General features: G+C 39.3%; 1 protein-coding gene across 9 annotated transcripts in view; it reads left to right on the forward strand.

The window, feature by feature from the left end:
* FAM13A (family with sequence similarity 13 member A) overlaps positions 1–17,435 on the forward strand; it is a 368,980-nt gene extending 351,545 nt beyond the window's left edge. For 7 of the 9 annotated variants that reach the window (XM_019464526.2, XM_019464507.2, XM_019464477.2 and 4 more), the window contains one exon: positions 307–2,707. In XM_019464526.2, the coding sequence (XP_019320071.2) occupies positions 307–433 (127 nt within the window). In that variant the 3' untranslated portion in view covers positions 434–2,707. Of the gene's footprint in view, positions 1–306; positions 2,708–4,124; positions 4,960–17,298 lie in introns of those variants that run through there. The other 2 variants (XM_053901396.1, XM_019464516.2) reach the window with 2 other exon arrangements.
* Positions 17,436–18,695: the final 1,260 nt, after the last annotated feature.

Consider the following 18,695-nt stretch of genomic DNA (forward strand, 5'->3'; position numbering starts at 1 on the left):
TCTACAGAGACTCTTAATGCAAATTCATACACCAACATCAGAGAGAAAACATTTCTTGGTTTTTAGTCCTTCATATCATTCTGCAAGATGCCAGATTAACTACAAAAACTCAGTTGCACGGTGCCTTCTGGGGGAAGCTGTCTTTCGCTGATTGTCTAAGCCCAGCATCAGTCTTGATACCAAGTGACACTTGGGAACACCGATTCTACAGGTTGATAACTGCAGAGTTTCTACATGATGATAATTCACCTGATAAGCAATATCATCTAAACGATCCTCAGCCCCCTTTCCTTTTGTTTCCGTTAGAAGTGTCCAGAAGGAAGACCGCACTCCTATGGCTGAAGAATACAATGAATATAAGCACATAAAGGCAAAATTAAGGCTCTTGGAGGTGCTCATCAGCAAGAGAGACACTGATTCCAAGTCCATGTAAGGGGCACAGCCCCAGCCGGCACTAAGGGGGCTGAAGGTGCAGGCTGGACTTGCTACCCGCCTCCCCTGGTAAATAGCAGCTCTGCGAAACCCGGAAGGCAGCGTGGGAGCTGGAACTCAGACCACACAGCCCTACTGCCTCGGGCCTTTGGGATCAGCTCCAGCTTCCATCGCCTGCCTTAGAAGCTGTCTGCATGGGAGAGGGCAACTTGCTCCGACTTAAGACTTTTGCAAGGAACAGTCAAGATCCCACGGGTGCACGTGGATACTGCAGGGGAAGCTTTACTAACGTTGGCCGTGCTGAATCACTACGTTGAGACACGCTCATCTACAGAGAATATACACTATTCTTCCCTGGATAACTGAGAAACAGGAGACCATTCTCTGTCTAACTGTGATGAAAACAAGCTCAGGACTTCCCTCTAGAGAACGAACTCGCTGTGCAGGTCCATGTTCTCTTTCCCAGGAAAGTGGGAACACGTGCTGGAGCCCTGTTTGCTGCCTGGGCCATTCTCATGACCTTTCCACAGAGCTGCACCTTTCCCCACCCGTGTGGATCGTGTCCCCTTCAGTTCTCAGGAAGACGGAAGCCGTACCTGCCCAAAATGGCAGTGCAGTCATCTATTTGATGGTGTGTTTCTTCAAGACTCCCTCAGCTGGTGAAGCATTTTGTTTCCTGACTAGGACTGGATCATCTGCAGAGGATGGAGGGAATGTGGCTATATTAATGTTGATTTTTAATTCAGGCAACAGGGTGAAGAGCCTGGAAAATTCTTTCCTGAACATGGATTGCACTTATCAGTCTCAGATTTTAACACCAAACACTGAGCAAGGCCAGCATGCTATGACATCCTGTTTGGGGCTTGGTTTCATTTGACTCTTACCAAACATAAAAGATCTTGCTTACTTCTTAGCTTAAGTGTTGAGGATCATGAGAGAGAGAAAGAGCGAGCCTGTGTTCTAAACCTTCTGAGTACTTACCAGAGTTTAATTTTTTTTTTTTTTTTTTAAGTAAACCTGCACTAAAATCCCCTGAAGGGTAAATGTAGCCCTCAGAACTCAGCCCAAGGCAGAATCTAAATCACACTATTTTCAAGATCATGTACGTATAAAGAGGAAAATAAGGGTGTGTGGTCACTTATGATTATAATTTTTTTCAAAGACTGTGTCACAAAGCTGTCTATATTAGACACTTGGGGAAGACCAGGAAATTTAAAGCACCAAACCATTCATCTCTCGCTGTGCTGATGTCACCTTGTGATTTGTTGTTCCTTTTTAACCTTCTGCGTCTGCACTGAGGAAAGTGAATTCTGTTTCTGCCTGTCCGTCCAAGGCCTACCTTTGTGCTTTGTGAGGTTGAGGTCAAGTGTCTGCACACCAGCCACTGGTTGCCAAGAGAAGGCACTTCAGCAGGCTCTGCCTTTTAAAGATCAAGTCGCAGGATGAACAGGAGAGCAAGGCTGCCCTCCTCTGTTTTGAGAGTTGCTTTCTTAAAGGGTACCATTTTGTTTTGTTTGATAATAAGAAGAAAATAAAGAGAACGCTAAACTCTATACAGACCGGTTGTCAGTTTCGAAATGGGCTCTTGAGAAACTGGTCAGATTGGATTTATAGCAGTGTTTTCCATTGCTGAGGTGAGGTAGAAGGTGTCAGTTGAAAATCGTTTTAAGTCGGGAGTGGGGAAAAAGAATACCTTTAAGTTTGCTCTTAACAATAATCATATAGAGAAGCATGAGCTGTGTTTGGAAGTGCCCTGTTTTAATCCACACATTTAAAGACGGTACATATTCCTACAAATTTAAATGTACATGAATATATAGTTTGGTATTCTTTGCTCTACTGTTTACATTACAGATCACTATAATTTCAAGGAGTTATATTATAAATAAAATTAAGCACTTTAGGATGTTTTCTATTTTTGAAATCTGAACATGAATCATTCACATGACCAAAAATCGTATTTTTTAAGGAAATACATGTCTAGTGTGTCCTTTTTAAGTAATTATTCTCTTAAATAAGCTATAATATAAATCAAATCATTACCAGTTAACCTTTAAAGCACATCTGTTGAAGAGTATTGTTTTGAAAATACTAATATGCTACACACAGAATTTTAAAAGAAAAATGCTATATAAATGAGAAGCTACTAAATGTTTGAAATCTGTTGTTTCTGCCAAAGGTAAATTAAGTAAAAGACTTATCCAGGACTCCCCATTCAAATTTGTATGATGAATAAAAGAAAACACCAAGTTACAGTCAAATAAATTGTGCATGGTATGTTGTGTTTTCCTTTGTAATTTCTCATCTGTATACTTCCTAGAATGGCGCCCACATTAAAGGCAGAAAAGCCCTGTTTACACAAGACCCTATCTGAAGACCTGGCAGTGGGTTTTGGCTCTGCCAGAAAGGCTGAGGCAAATTTGTTTCCACAGCAACCATTTCTGCAGCCCAGGGTCTCATGGCCCTAGAGGCAGTGTCTTAATTGGCTTCACACAGAATACTCTGGACTGGGGTTTTTCCTGTGCTCTCTTGGGAATGTGTGTGTGTTTATTAGCACATGCCAACAAAACAAATGTCGAGGGTTATTTAATAGCAATGATAAGTAAAGGTAAAGCGTGAATAAACTTGATGGTATGATTGTAAGAATGAGAAATAACAGAGGCTTGTAATTTTCACACACGCATTTGCTTTTTATCGTGTTCAGTCTGGAGTAAACATTGAAATAGATGTTTATATTCAGTACGGTATCATGACTGCATTTCATCTCTGCATCATTTAGTTCAAATCTCACTTTGCAGACATGTTTGTGCAGGGTTTAGGATCAGGGCCTGCTGAGTTTTTCAGACAGCATGTTTGTCTTAAACTGGTAGAAGAAAGCTCACACAATGTCAGTGATCTCCCAATTCAGGGGAAATTTCCATCGAAGACCAAACCAAATTTCAAGCTGACCAAACCAAATTTCAAGCTGGGGAACTAATTTTTTTGAATTGCTAGCTATGAGAACGCATTGAGAGCTAAAAATTAGATTTCTTGCCTTTCGTTGACAGTTTGAAATCTAAATGTTATTATTTATTGCCTAGGCAGGGCTCAGCCACGTCTCTTGATTGTGACATTGGTGTCATTTTTGCGTTGTCTCATTGTGATGCAATTCTTGCGTGGTGGCTGAAGAGGCTCTTGCAGGGCGTGCCTGCTCCCAGGTGTAGCATTTCTGGACAAATGCCGCAGGGCTGTGCTTGAAGCATAAATGTTGCACTGAGATGTCCTGAGGCCAGCAGTCTTGGAGGCCCTGGGGGCTGAGCATTTGTTAATGTGGTTGAGCTTAGAATTCCTAATAAGCCGAATATTTAGGTTTATAAAAGGGGCAGTCGTGGTGCCAATTAGGTTGGTTCTTTCTGGAACTTCTTAGTTCCCAGCAGACAGAATTGGGCCCAGTATCCAGAAATGATCAGATTTACAAGGTAAATCAAATTTCAGTTGGTTGATGAACTTTTTAAGAGATTCTTAATCTGATAATGAAGATACCGCTTTTCTTAACAGTAAGACCTTACTACTTTTGATGGTATATTTGTATTTGAATACCATAAACTATTAACCGCTTTATGAAAAGTTGGTTGTAGTCTAAATTCTGTTTTGATTTCAAGAAGAATCTTCCTGACACACTGCTTCCTGGATTTTTTTTTCCCCACCCCTAGGTGGAGAGAGGTGGTTTCTGCCTCATGATCAACATCTCCTTGATGTTCTTTTCAGTATCCACTTGGTTACGTCAACAGGGGGAGACAAAACTGTGCTCAAATGTGAAGCAGTGTTTCTTCTGAAGCACATTGTGTGTGGCAGAACTCAGTGTGCTTTGTTTTCTTTTATTCCCTTCTTTTATGTTTTCTCCACTTGACCCTCAAAATGTACTCAAGTACATTTTGATGTAAGACTAGCTAAACATATTTTCGAGTGTTCATTCAAATTGTGCACACTCACACCTTGCATGGTGGCCAACCTGGCACACTCCAAACAAGAATGATCTATATGTCAGGCACTGCACTGGGGCACTGGCCATTTTGCAGAATCCAGAGTGTGCCCCTGTGGGTGCCTGCATTCTTCTACCACGATCCTTCATACTAGATGTACATAGGCTGAGGTCAATTACCGATGTACACAAAAATGTTTGTAAAATGAAATCTGTACACCTACAAGTTCATGTGGCTGGGAAGCTGCAGTTATGTCTCTAGAGACTCTCATTTTGCCTGGAACCCAGCCTGTTGTGGTCATGCTCGCGTCTTGAGAAATGGGTTTGGCAGATCTCTTTCTCAGTCTGAAAGCACCTCTACATATGGTCATGCAAATCTCCAAGAGTAGATACAATTTTAGTTACTAATATGGGCCCAGAACAATGTTTACACGACATATAAGCAGAAAGTATTTGAAATTACAGTTGTCCTTTTTTAAAATGTAAACTGAATGAAAAACGTTATGTACATTTTTGTACATGACTGTATTTTGTGTAAACTTAAATAAAATATTTTTAACTGTGAATGTTCTGAGATTTTTGACAAAATCAGGAGTGTATGACAGCTGCCTGTGTGGTCTGACCTTAAGGTAAGGAATCACTGCTGTTCCCTGAACTCCCCAGAAGCTTCATGAGGATTAAGCTTTTGTTATTCTGTTTCCAGGGAGGTCACTGGAAGGTGAAGCAAACTCATTACAAATTAGGCATGCCCATGGTTCTAAGTAAAAAAATGGGCTTTTGCTCTGTGCTCTATTCATGGAAGGGCCTGAAGGGGCAGAAGTGAAGGCATTAAGCTAAAAAAACGTGTTTAATTAAGTATCTTTGCAAAGTCAATGAGGCCATTATAGTAAATTCGTTAGCTACTTATTATTCTGATGCTAATAAGGCCAGCAGAATACTGTGACTCAGAGGAAAAGGTGCATTTCAGTTTGAAGTGAGCATCTTGCCCCGTGCGTGCGTCAGCTGCCACAAGCCAGGCACTGCCTCACGAGCACCTTGAACAGCCTCCAGAGTTGGGGGGCACAGCTAAGAACACACCCCTGTGATGGTTAGGCATGCGGGTATTCTTTAAGCCACACGTGTTACATGGGCTCTACATGCCAAAAGTGAACATTAAAAATATAAAGCCTGGGGCGCCTGGGTGGCTCAGTCAGTTAAGCGTCTGACTTCAGCTCAGGTCACAATCTCACAGTTCGTGGGTTCAAGCCCTGCGTTGGGCTCTGTGCTTGACAGCTCAGAGCCTGGAGCCTGCTTCAGATTCCGTGTCTCCCTCTTTCTGCCCCTCCCCCACTCACACTCTGTCAAAAATAAATATTGAATGTATATGTGTGTGTGTGTGTGTGTGTGTGTATCACACACACATATATGTATAGCCTGAAATTTAAAAAAAAAAAAAAAAAAAAGGCTTTGAGTACTGCCCAGGATTCCAACAGATATGTCTTCTGACCAAGAAAGACACAGAACCTCTAAAGATGGTGCGATTTAATGCCATTCTGCCAAAACTGCGGCTTACCCTGAGTAATTTAACTTTTGAAACGCTGGGTCCAAAGTAACAACATCTAGAAGGAACTGGCACGCAGCATTTCGTGATGCCTCCATTTTCTTAAATCATATTTTCGCGTTCCCCCTGTGAGGGACCAGGACACGATGCTGGCCTCAAGTACCTCAGGCTCTGCAGCTGGTTGGCAGAGCGAGGTGGTCTTTGGAAGCCCTCCCCCTCCCATCCCCAGAGCAGATGCGTCCTGCCCTGTACGTTTGCAATGTTGGTACCGCCTGAATGGTAATTTCAGAAGGGGGACCTACGCACGGTGGGGAGAGGTGGTCCCTTTTGGTTCTAGAGTTCTTACCTCTTCTAGAAATAGATTCTGAATCTTGTAAACCAAACATATTCTAGTTATCCCTAAACTGGGTCAGCTTATCGAGGCAACACATACACACACAGGAGAACTTCACGTTCAGTAAAAGGCAAAAGGCAAAATTCCCAAATGTATGTTCAGAATCCTGGCTGGCAGGCAGACAAATGAGGTTTGGCAGGAACTGGGGTTGTTGACAGCTTGGTTCTCACTTGTCCCCTCCGTCAACAAGGCTTCTACCACAGGGTGGCTCCGTGTTGTGCAGCATCTGCTCAGGAACTGTGGCCCAGTGCAAAACACAAGAAAGGATGGAATCTCTCAGACCCCTTGGACCTCCATGTCTCCCTTGTGCCCGTGTATGTATAAAGCGTAGGTGATTGTGAATTCTGAAACCCATCACCTTAGAGTGATGCTGGAATTTTTCTTTAATTTCTCAAAAGCAATTCAAAGATGCTCCGAAATCCTTGTCATGCTTCTGTGGGGTAGCTTTGAGTACTCTTGGTAAGATATTTTGAGACATTGTGATTTTTCTGTCATTGTTACTTTTAAAGAAATTAAAATTACTAGACAAGATTCAGTGGAGGGGAGGGAAGGGAGAGAAAGTGTGAAGGATATACTTCCTGCTCTCTGGCAGCAGAGAGCAGAGCCTCTCAAACTTGAACGTGCATGTGAGTATCTAGGGGTCTTGTGGTACAGTAGCCCCCGGGAGGGTAGGAAGGTGCACTGACATCCTGCATTTCCAGCAGGCTTCCAGATGCGGCCATGCTGCTGGTCCAGAGATCCCACTGTAAGTAGAGGGTGTGGACTGCATCCTGGGCATTTGTGGAAATGAGCAGCTCCAAAAACCTAAAGTTAACAGAGACCAGCACAAGTGACAAGACGAGCAGAGACCAAAGACTGCTTGATGCTTAAGGCCCAGTCTGCACACTGACAGCCCAGCTTTACGATCTGGGTACATTGCCCACTCTCCATGTCTCTGTGTTTTTATCTGAAAAATGGGAATAACCATAGTAGTTAATGGGGTCATTATGGGAATTTACGTGGACGAACATAAAGCAAGCACAACAATAAATCTTCACTAAAAAATGGTGGTGGGTTATTATCAGCATTGAGACAAAGATTCTTTCTTTGCTGAACTCCAACAAGATGTTGAGATTTGTATTTCCCACACATCACTCTCCTCACCTTCTGATTCCTTGTTTGTAGTAAGTCATAAACAGAATGTACCTCCAGCACTTTAAACACAAATTCATGGGGCACCTGGGTGGCTCAGTCGCTTGAGTGTCCAAGTTCGGCTCAGGTCATGATCTCGCCGTCTGTGAGTTCAAGCCCTGTGCTGGGCTCTGTGCTGATGGTTTAGAGCCTGGAGCCTGCTTTGGATTCTGTGTCTCTCCCTCTCTCTGTTCCTCCCCCACTGGCTCGCTCTCTCTCTCTCTCTGTCTCTCTCAAAAATAAAGATTAAAAAAATTTTTTTAATTAAAAAATAAAAATACAAATTCATGCTAACGGGGTAAGCAAGATTTTAGGGGAACACTGACCCATTCTCTTGAGGAAAATAAAATTGTGACTTGATATTTTCAAGAAAATTGCATCAAAACCTCCGTGTGGCTTTCTCAGAAAGATCTATGCTTGTTAAACTCCTTCCCTCACAGAGCAGGGCAAACTCCTCTGATTCTGCTCCCCAAAACACGTTGGGAGGTCCAATCCCGCTCACACACATAAAAGGAATTTACTGTCTGAGACGGCAGTTGAGACCAATGTGGGAATGCCTGAGCTCTGTGAAGGAACAGAATAACCTTTGAACTGATTCTAGGTCACTTAGTGTCCTGAAATTTCTGTCTCAGGGTGTATTTTTAAACAACTAAAACCGAAGCATACCCCAGGGAGGAGAGCTGCTTGGATTGTGGCATACTATTTTTTAAAAATTTACGAGAGAGAGTGGGGGAGGGGCGGGGAGAGAGAAAGAGAATCCTAAGCAGGCTCTGTGTTGTCAGCACAGAGCCCGATGTGGGGCTTGATCTCAGAAACTGTGAGATCATGACCTGAGCCAAAATCAAGAGTCAGAAGCTCAACCTACTGAGCCACCCAGGCACCCCGGATTGTGGCACGCTCTTAACCAGTGTAGTAAATGTTACCAAACCCGGGGTCCCCCCCACTCCCTCACCAGCCCCAGAGGAACAAACTGAAGGTGCCACTGCTCAGTGGCATAACAGGCTTTGGGTACAAATGATTTTAGTGTCTCATTGAATAAAGCCCTGCCCCACGTTACCTCAGAAACCTAGAAACTCCAAACAGTCTGCCAGTGATGTGAACTTGAGAGTCCTTGAGCCTGCTACACAAACATGTGAGATCCTGAGAATGCCCAGGCATGAAGGACCATGAAACCCATTTTTAACAAGAAGCCTTTGGAAGCGACAGGCTGGTCCTGCTAGGACCATGAGCCAGTACCTAGCTGGCACTTCCTTTTCACCTTCACCTTCAATAGCTCTAGCCTCTTATGATACCATGGGGAATGGGGTTATTTCCAAATCTGCTCTTGGGCTTCCTTCTCTCCTAATCCTAAAGAAAAGGTGACCATGGAAGACTAATCTAGTTTAAGGTTTGCCTTCACCTGAGGATGTGTGTGTGTGTGTGTGTGTGTGTGTGTGAATTCTTATTTAAATTTCTCAGTTCAACACCAATGGGAGCTGAATCAGTAATTACCAGAGAGTGTATCCAACTCCCCTGGGATTAGGCCCAGGAAAATCCGCTTTTAAAAGATCTGAAGACCATGTGATTATGCACCCTGCCAAGCATCCAGTCACTCTTGGAAGAAAGGGGGAAAAAGAGGTCACATCTAAACTAATTTTCTCCATGCTACACATAACTCAGGAGCACATAATCCATTACTTTTGGAAGGACACAAAGCACCCAAGCTTGGATTAGCCAATCAGTGGGAAGGGCTGTTATTACTACAGATCCAAAGAGTCTGCCCACAAGTGGGTAGACACCTCTGCCAGCACCTGTTCTGTTGCATGTCCTGGTTTCCAGAAGCCTGAACCCAAGCCGCCCTACCTGCATTTGAGCCAGTCTGGGTTAGCACCCCAAAGCAGAAAGTCATAGAGACCAACATTTTCCACACTCTCCACAGGGCTCTGCTCTATGAAGTTAACTAATCCTTCTTCACCAAAAGGGTTTGAAAGGCATGGTGGTAGCTTCTATGTCACTTCCAACTGGAAAACTCCCTTGATATGCACAAGAGAATTTATTTTCACCTTTTCTAAAACATGGAACGTATTCTCTTCCTCTTCTGCCTTACTACAAGCTGCTCCTCTACTCTTTGAGATCCTGATCCCCAAGATACGGCCGTAGGTAGAGCCCACAATGGCTCCTAGCAATGCTCCACAAAGGAATCTCTTAAAAATGGACAGTCACAAACCAGAAGATTCCTAACTCAAGCAACCTTACATACTAACAAAGCTAAGGCTATCAAAGGCAACGTGGCCATCATGTTCTTCGATATTTTAGAGACTTAACAACTGGCTTAAAATCTGCTTGGTTCCATTTTTAGGAGGCAAACAAAACTGGAGACAGGCAACACTTACATTTCTTTTTAAGAAGAAATGATAAAATTACTTTTTCTCCTTTGTTTGACCCTAACATAAGATATTCTGTTCATTGAGTTTCACCTCAAATCTCTTTTGGTATTCTGTTGTATGCCCTCTCTTCATTCCACCTTTATTTCTATCATCTGGTTAATTATGATTTGACTATTATATTTTATTTACTTATATTCAGTTTTATTGAGATACGATTGAACATATAACACTTTACAAGTTTGGGTATACAACATGTTGATTTGATATATGTTGTAAAATACCACCAAAGCATTAACTAATGACTCCATCATGTTACATAATTACTTCTTTTGCATAGTTTGAACATTTAAGATCTACCCTCTCAGCAACTTTTCGGTATACAATACAGTATTATTAACTAAAATTACCATGCTGTTCATTTGATCCCCAGAATCTATTCATCTTGTAACTGGAAGTTTGTACCCTTTGACCAACATCTCCCCATTTCCTCCCCCACAGTCCATGGTAACCACCATTCTACTCTCTGTTTCTATGAGTTTGGCTTTTTAGATTAAACATATAACTGATACCATATAGCATTTGTCTTCATCTGACTTATTTCACTTAGCATAATGCTATCAAGGTCCTTGCATGTTGTTGAAATAGCAGGATTTCCTTCTTTTTCATAGCTGAATAATCCATTGTATATATGTATATACACATCTTTATCCACTGACAGACACGTTTCCATATCTTGACTATTATGAATAATGCTGGAATGAACATGGGAATGCAGATATCTCTTCAAGATCCTGTTTTAATTTCCTTTGGATATATACTCTGAAATGGGATTACCTCTGCCCATTTTTTAATCAGATTGTTTGGTATTTTTGTTATTAAGTTGTACGATTTCCTTTCTTTGGATATTAACCCCTTTACAGACATATGATTTTCAAATATTTTCTCCCATTCTGTAAGTTGCCTTTTTATTTTGTTGATGGTTTCCTTTGCTGTGCAGAAGCTTTTTAGTTGGATGTAATCACATGTACTAATTTTTGTTTTTGCTGCTAGATTTTTGATGTTATATCCAAAAAATAATTGCCAATGCCAATGTCAAGGAATTTCTTTCCTATTTTTTTTCTAGAGGTCTTACAGTTTCAAGTCTTATGTTTGAGTGTTTAAGTCATATAGAGTTAAATTTTTATGAGTAGTGTGAGATAGGGGTCCAATTTCATTTTTCTGCATGTGGTGATCCAGTTTTCCCAACAACGTTTATTAAAGACACTAGAGTATTCTTGGCTCATTGTAAAATAGTAGCAGACTGTATATGCAAAGGTTTACTTCTGGTCTCTTGACTAGGTTCCATTGGTCTATGTATCTGTCTTTTATGCCAGTACCATACTATGTTAATTACTGTAGCTTTTTAGTATAGTTTAAAACAGGAAGTGTGATGCATCCCAATTTACTCTTCTTTATCAAGATTGCTTTGGCTATTTTGGGTCTTTTGTGGTTCAGTACAAACTTCAGGATTTTTTTTTCTATTTCTGGGGAAAATGCCATTGGAAATTTGAAAGGGATTGCATTGAATCTATAGATGGCTTTGGGTAGAATGGACATTTTAACAGTATTAACTCCTGATCCATTAACATGGAATATCTTTCCATTTCTTTAGGTTTCCTTCAGTTATTTTATCACAGTTTCATAGTTTTCTTTTACCTCCTTGTTTAAATGTATTCCTAAATACTGTTTTTGATGTCATTATGAATAAGATTGTTTTATGTCTTTTTCAGGTATTTCATTGTTAGTGTATAGAAGCAACTGATTTATGTTTGTCGATTTTATATCCTATAACTTATTAATGCTAACTTTTTGTTGATGAGATCATCAGAATTTTCTACATGTAAGATCGTATCATTTGCAAACAAAAACAATCTTACTTCCTTTCGATTTAGATGCCTTTTATTCCTTTTTCCTGCCTGATTGCTCTGGCCATTGCTATATTGATTGAGTAGGATAGGTGAGAATGAACACGCTTGACCTGTTCCTGATCTCAGAAGAAAAGCTTTCAATCTCTAAACCTTTCAACATTGAGTATAATGTTAACTGTAGGCTTATCATATATGGCTTTTATTATGTTGAGGTATGTTCCTTCTATTCCCAATTTGTTGACAGCTCTTATGAATTATGTCGTATTTTGTCACATCCTTTTTCTGTATCTATTGAGATGATATTATTTTTATCTTTCATTCTGTTTAATGTATCACATTTATTGGTGTGCATACATTGAACCATCCTTGCATTCCAGGTATACATCCTGCTTGATCATGGTGTACAATGATTTTAATGTGCTATTCAGTTTGCTAATATTTTCTTGAGAATTTTTGCCATAGATATTGGTCTGTAGTTTACTTTCCTTGTAGTGTCCTTATGCTTTGGGCATAGGGCAATGCTGGCCTCAAAAATGAGGTTGGTAGTGTTCCCACCTCTTCCATTTTTTAGAAGAATTTGAGAAGTATTTACATTAACTTTTCTTTAAATGTTTGGTAGAATTCACCAGTGAAACCATCTGGGCTTTTCTTATTGGGAAGTTTTTGATTACTGAGTCAATCTCCTTCCTTGTTTTTGGTCTGGTTTTGTTTTTAAGTTTGTTTATTTATTTTGAGAGAGAAACAGCACAAGTGGGGGAGGGGCAGAGAGAGGAAGAGAGAATACCAAGCAGGCACTGCATTGTTAATGCAGAGCCCTATGCAGGGCTTGAACTCACGAAACCATGAGATCGTGACCTGAGCCAAAACCAAGAGTGGGACACTTAACAGATTGAGCCACTCAGGCACCCCAGTTATTGGTCTGTTTTGAAATAGACATAAGTTGTATGTTTCTAAGAATTTATCAGTTTCTCCTAGGTTATCTAATTTGTTGATGTATAATTGTTCATAAAAGTCTCTTATGATCCTTTATATTTCGGTAGTAGGAGTTGTAATATCTCCTCTGTCATTTACATAGTTATTTGAGTCCTCTCTCTTTTCTCTTAGTCTAGCTAGAAATTTGTTAGTTTTATCTTTCAAATAGAGATTGAAAGATCTTTATTTGATCTTTCCAGCTCTTAACTTCACTGATCTTTTCTATAGTTTTCCTGGTCTCTATTGCATTTATTTCTGCTCTGATCTTTGTTATTTCCTTCCTTCTGCTAACTTTGGGCTTAGTTTGTTTTTTCTAGTCTCTTAAGGTATAAAGTTAGATTGTTTGAGATTCTTCCTTTTTCTCAATGTAGACATTTATTGCTATAAACTTAAAACTACTTTTGCTGCATTCCACAGGTTTTGGTTTGTTGTTCCCATTGTTTGATTCAAGATGTTTTTATTTCCCTTTTTTTTTAAGTTCATTTCTTTATTTTGAGAGAGAGTGAGCATGAGTGGGGAAGTGACAGATAGAGAATCCCAAGCAGACTACATGGTGTCAGTGTGGAGCCCAACTCAGGGATCAGTCTCACAAACCATGAGATCATGACCTGAGCCAAAATCAAGATTTGGTCACTTAACCAACTGAGCCATCCAGGAGCCCCTATTTCCTTTTTGATTTCTTCTTTAACCTATTCCTTGTCCAGCATTATGTATAATTTCCATACATCTTTTGATTTTCCAGCTTCTGCCTATTGCTGATTTCTTTTTTCAAAGCATTGTGGTTGGAAGATACTTGGTTTGATTTCTCTCTTTTTAAATATTTTAAGACATCCTTTGTGATCTATGATCATATGATCTATCTTGGAGACTATTCCATATGCACTTGAGAAGAATGTGTATTCTGTTGTTGGATGGAATGTTCTGTATATATTGGCCCATTTGGTCTAACGTATAGTAAAGTCCAATTTTCCTTGTTGATTTTCTGTCTGGATGATCTATCCGTGTTAAAAGTGGGATATTGGGGTGCCTGGATGGCTCAGTCAGTTGGGCGTCCGACTTCAGCTCAGGTCACGATCTCACAGCTTGTGAGTTCAAGCCCTGCATCGGGCTCTGTGCTGACAGCTCAGAGCCTGGAGCCTGCTTAGGATTCTGTATCTCCCTCTCCTGTGTCCCTCCCTTGCTTGCACTCTGTCTCTGTCTCTCTCTCTCTCTCTCTCTCTCTCTCTCTCTCTCTCAAAAATAAATAAAGATTAAAAATAAATTAATTAATTATTTTTAAAAAGTGGGATATTGAAGTCCCCTACCATTATTATACTGTTGTCTATTTCTCCTTTCATATCTGTTAGTATCTTCTTAATGTAATTAGGCACTCCAATGTTAGGTGCATATATGATTGTTAGATTTTTTTTTTGGTGAATTGACCTCGTCAGTATATAATGACTTTCTTTAATTCTTGTTAACATTTTTGGCTTAAAACCTATTTTGCAGAAGTATAGCTACTCCTGCTCTTTCAGTTTTCACTTACGTTAATATCTTTTTCCATCCCTTCACTTTGAGTCTGTGTGTCCTTAAAGCTGAAATGAGTCTCTTGTAAGCAACATATAGTTAGTTGGGTCTTGTTCTTGTTTGTATACTTGCTTGCTTGTTTTTTCATCCACCTAACTACTGTATATCTTTTGAGAATTCAGTACATTTACATTTAGAGTAATTATTGATAGGTAAGAACTTACTAATACCATCTTACTATTTTCTGGCTGTTTTGAAGTTCTTCCTTTCTTCTCTCTTCCTACCTTGCTTTGTAAATTGATGATTTTTTTCAACATAGTATGCTTTGATTTCCTTTATTTTTTGTGAATCTACTGTAGGTTTTTACTCTACTGTTACTGTGAGAAATTTTCAAATTTATGTTAGAATAAATTCTTAGAAATTATCTGGTCCAAACTCTTCATTTTGTGGATGAAGATCCCAAGCACCAGAAATTTAAAATAACTTGGCTATTTCCATTCAAAATTAAATGAGATGGGATGCCTAGGTGGCTCAGTTAAGCATCTGACTCGTGATTTCAAATCAGCTCATGATCGCACAGTTTGTGAGATCAAGCCCTGCATCTGGCTCTGCGCTAACAGTACAGAACCTGCTTTGGATTCTCTCTCTCTCACCCTCTCTGCCCCTGCTCACAGACTGTCTCTCTCAAAACAAATAAACATTAAAAAAAAATTAAATGAGGCATTTTTTTTGTCCCTCAAACTTAATAGCAAACTTATGCATGTTATTAGATATTTACTAAATAGAACTTATTATTGGAAAGCTACTGTTCCCTACCACCTTTAAAAATTTTTTATTTTATTTATTTTAATATATTTTCAAGTTAGCTAACATACAGTGTATATAGTGTGCTCTTGGTTTCAGGGGTAGCCACCTTTTTTTTTTTTCTTTTTATTTAAGAGAGAGAGTGTGAGCAGCAGAGTGGCAGAGAGAGAGGGAGAGAGACAGAATCCCAAGCAGATCATGACCTTAGCCCAAATCAAGAGTTGGATACTTAACTGACTGAGCCATACATGTGCCTCACACCTTTTATTATTATTATTATTATTATTATTATTATTATTATTAAAGTTTATTTTGAGAGAGAGAGAACACAAGCGGGGGGGGGGGGGCAGAGAGAGAGGGAGAGAGAGGATCCCAAGCAGGCTCTGTGCTGCCAACAGAGAGCTCCAGGTGGGGCTCAAACCCACAAACTATGAGATTATGACCTGAGCTGAAATCAAGAGCTGGACAATTAACCGACTGAGCCATCCAGGTGCCCCTCCCTGCCACCTTTAAACCATCTATTAAGTCTGGTAAAACAATACATTGTAATTGTTTTAAAAAATTTATTGAAAGGGGTGCCTGGGTAGCCAATCTATAGGTCTTCTTGGGGAAAATGTCTACTCTGTTCAGGCCCTCTGCCCATTTTTCAATTGGATCAATTTCATTTTTGGTGTTGAGTTATATAAGATCTTTATATATTTTGGATATTAACTCCTTATCAGATTATCATTTGCAAATATCTTCTCCCATTCAGTAAGTTGCCCTTTATTTCTTCATGGTTCCTTCATTGTGTAATAGCTTTTTTAGTTTGGTATAGTCCTGATAGTTTATTTTTGCTTCTCTCTCCCTTGCCTGGGGGACATTCTAGAAAAATGTTGCTAAGGCTGACGTCCAACAGATTACTGCCTGTGTATTCTTTTTAGGATTTTTCTGATTTTGTGTCTCATGTTTAGGTCTTCAATCTATTTTATTTTTGTATAGGGTGTAGGTGGTCCAGTTTCATTCTTTTGCATGGAACTGTCCAATTTTCCCAACACCATTTATTAAAGAGACAGTTTTCCCCCCCATCGTATAGTCTTGCTTCCTTTGTTGTAGATTGTCCATATAAGCATTGGTTGTTTTTGTTTGTTTGTTTATTTTTGAGACACAGAAAGAAAGAGAGAGAATCCCAAAGAAGGCTGTTTTGTCAGTCCAGAGCCGGACATGGGGCTCAAACTCAAACAGTAACATCATGACCTGAGCTGAAATCAAGAGTCAGACGCTTAACCAACTGAGCCACCTAGGTGCCCCTGTTTTATTTTTTTAATGTCACAACCAACTTGAAAATAGCCCAGTGAATGCTAAATCAGGAAAACAGCAACTTAAAAATGGTAGGAGAGCTTTGGTATTTTACTTGCCCTGCTCGGGGATGGTCCTAAAGATGACAGCCTAGATTTCTAGTGTAGGACCATGATCTGTGGCTTCAGAGGGAACAGAGCTGATCTTGTTCTCAAAAAATTATGTTTAATTTTTGAGTATAGTTGACACACACTGTTAGTTTCAGGTTTATAACATAGTGATTTAATTTCTCTATACATTATGTTATATAAGCATGGGTTTATTTCTGGGCTCTTTATTCTCTTCTATTGATTAATGTGTCTATTTTTGTGATAGTGCCATACTGTTTTGATTATAATAGCTTTTTAATGTATCTTAAAGTCTAGGATTGTTATACCTTCAGCCTCATTCTTTCTCAAGATTGCTTTGGCTGTTTGGGGTCTTTTGTGGTTTCATATCAATTTGATCTAACAATTAATTTGTTCAATTAATTTGTTGATATTTTGATAGGGATTGCATAGAATCTGTAGATTGCTTTGGGGTAATACAGACATTTTAACAATTATTCCAATCTATGAGCATGGTATATATTTCCATTTGTTTTGTCATCTTCAATTTCAATGTTTTATAGTTTTCATCTCCTCAGTTAAATTTATTCCTAGGTATTTTATTCTTTTTGGTACAATTGTGAATGGGATTGTTTTCTTAATTTCTCCTTCTGATACTTGGTCACTAAGTATATAGAAACAGCAACATATTTCTGTATATTAATTTGGTATCATGCAAGTTTACTGAATTCATTTATTCTAATAGTTTTTTGTCAGAGTATTTAGGGTTTTCTATAGTTAGTATCATGTCATCTGCATATACTGATAGTTTTACATCTTCCTTACCAATTTGGATGCTGTTTATTTCTTCTTCTTGTCTAGTTGCTATGGCTAGGACTTCCAGTACTATGTTGAATAAATGTGGTGAGAGTGGACATCCTTCTCATGTTCCTGGTCTTAGAGGAAAAGCTTCCAGTTTTTCACCATTGAGTATGATGTTAACTGTGGATTTGTCATATATGGCTTTATTATATTGAGGTATGTTCCCTGAAACACACTTTGTAGAGAGGTTTTACCATAAACGAATATTGAATTTTGTCAAATACTTTTTCTGCATCTGTTGAGATATAATTTTTATTATCCTTCATCTGTTAATGTATCATGTTGATTGATTTGCAGATATCTAACCATCCTTGTATCCTTGGATTAAATCCCATTTGTTTGTGATAATTGATCCACTGATTTATTTAAACATATCCTTCCCACGCACCCCCCCCCCAATTTTTTTGTGAGAGAGCACACACATGAGCGTGACAGGGGCAGAGAGAGAGGGAGAGAGGGAATCTCAAGATGCAGGTTAGAATTCACAAACTGCAAGATCATGACATGGGCCAAAGTCTGACGCTTAACTGACTAAGCCACCTAGGTCTCCTGGTGAATGATCCTTTTATGTATTATTGAATGTTGTTTGCTAAAATTTTGATTTTTGCATCTATGTTCATCAAGTAGTTTTTTGGTTTGCTTTATAGTGTCTTTAGTTTTGGTATCAGGGTAATGCTGACCTCTTAGAATGAGTTTTGAAGCTTTCTTTCCTCTTCTGGTTTTTGGAATAGTTTGAGAAGAACAGTTGTTAGCTCTTCTCTAAATGTTTGCTAGAATTCACCTATGAAGCCATCTGGTCCTGGACTTTCTGTTGTTTTTTGATTACTGATTCAATTTCATTACTAGTTGATCCATTCAGATTTTCTATTTCTTTCTGATTCAGTTTTGCAAGATTGTATCTTTCTATGAATTCATTCATTTCTTCTTAGTTGTCTACTACTTTTTCATAGTAGTCTCTTATAATCCTTTGTTTTTCTGTGGTGTCAGTTGTAATTTCTCTTTCATTTCTGATTTTATTCAAGTCCTATTTTTCTTGATGAGTCTGGCTAACAGTTTATCAGTTTTGTCTTTCCAAAGAACTAGCTCTTGGTTTTGCTGATCGCTTATATATATGTATATATATAAATGAAATAGAGGCGAAAAATAGAGGCCAAATATATAAATGAAATAGAGGCTACACACACGCACACACACTTCTGCTTTGATCTTTATTATTTCCTTCTTCCTAATATCTTTGTGCTTTGTTATTTTTCTAGGTTTTTTTTTGAGTGTAAGGCTGGATTGGTTGAGCTTTTCCTTGTTTTTTGAGGTTTAAGATAGACCTGTATCATTATAAACTTCCCTCTTAGAACTGCTTTCACCATGTCCCAAAGTATTTGGACTGTTGTGTTTTCATT

Source organism: Panthera pardus, unplaced genomic scaffold (assembly GCF_024362965.1).
Source record: "Panthera pardus isolate Hobbes unplaced genomic scaffold, ASM2436296v1 HiC_scaffold_13, whole genome shotgun sequence".
NCBI classification, from domain to species: Eukaryota; Metazoa; Chordata; class Mammalia; order Carnivora; family Felidae; genus Panthera; species Panthera pardus.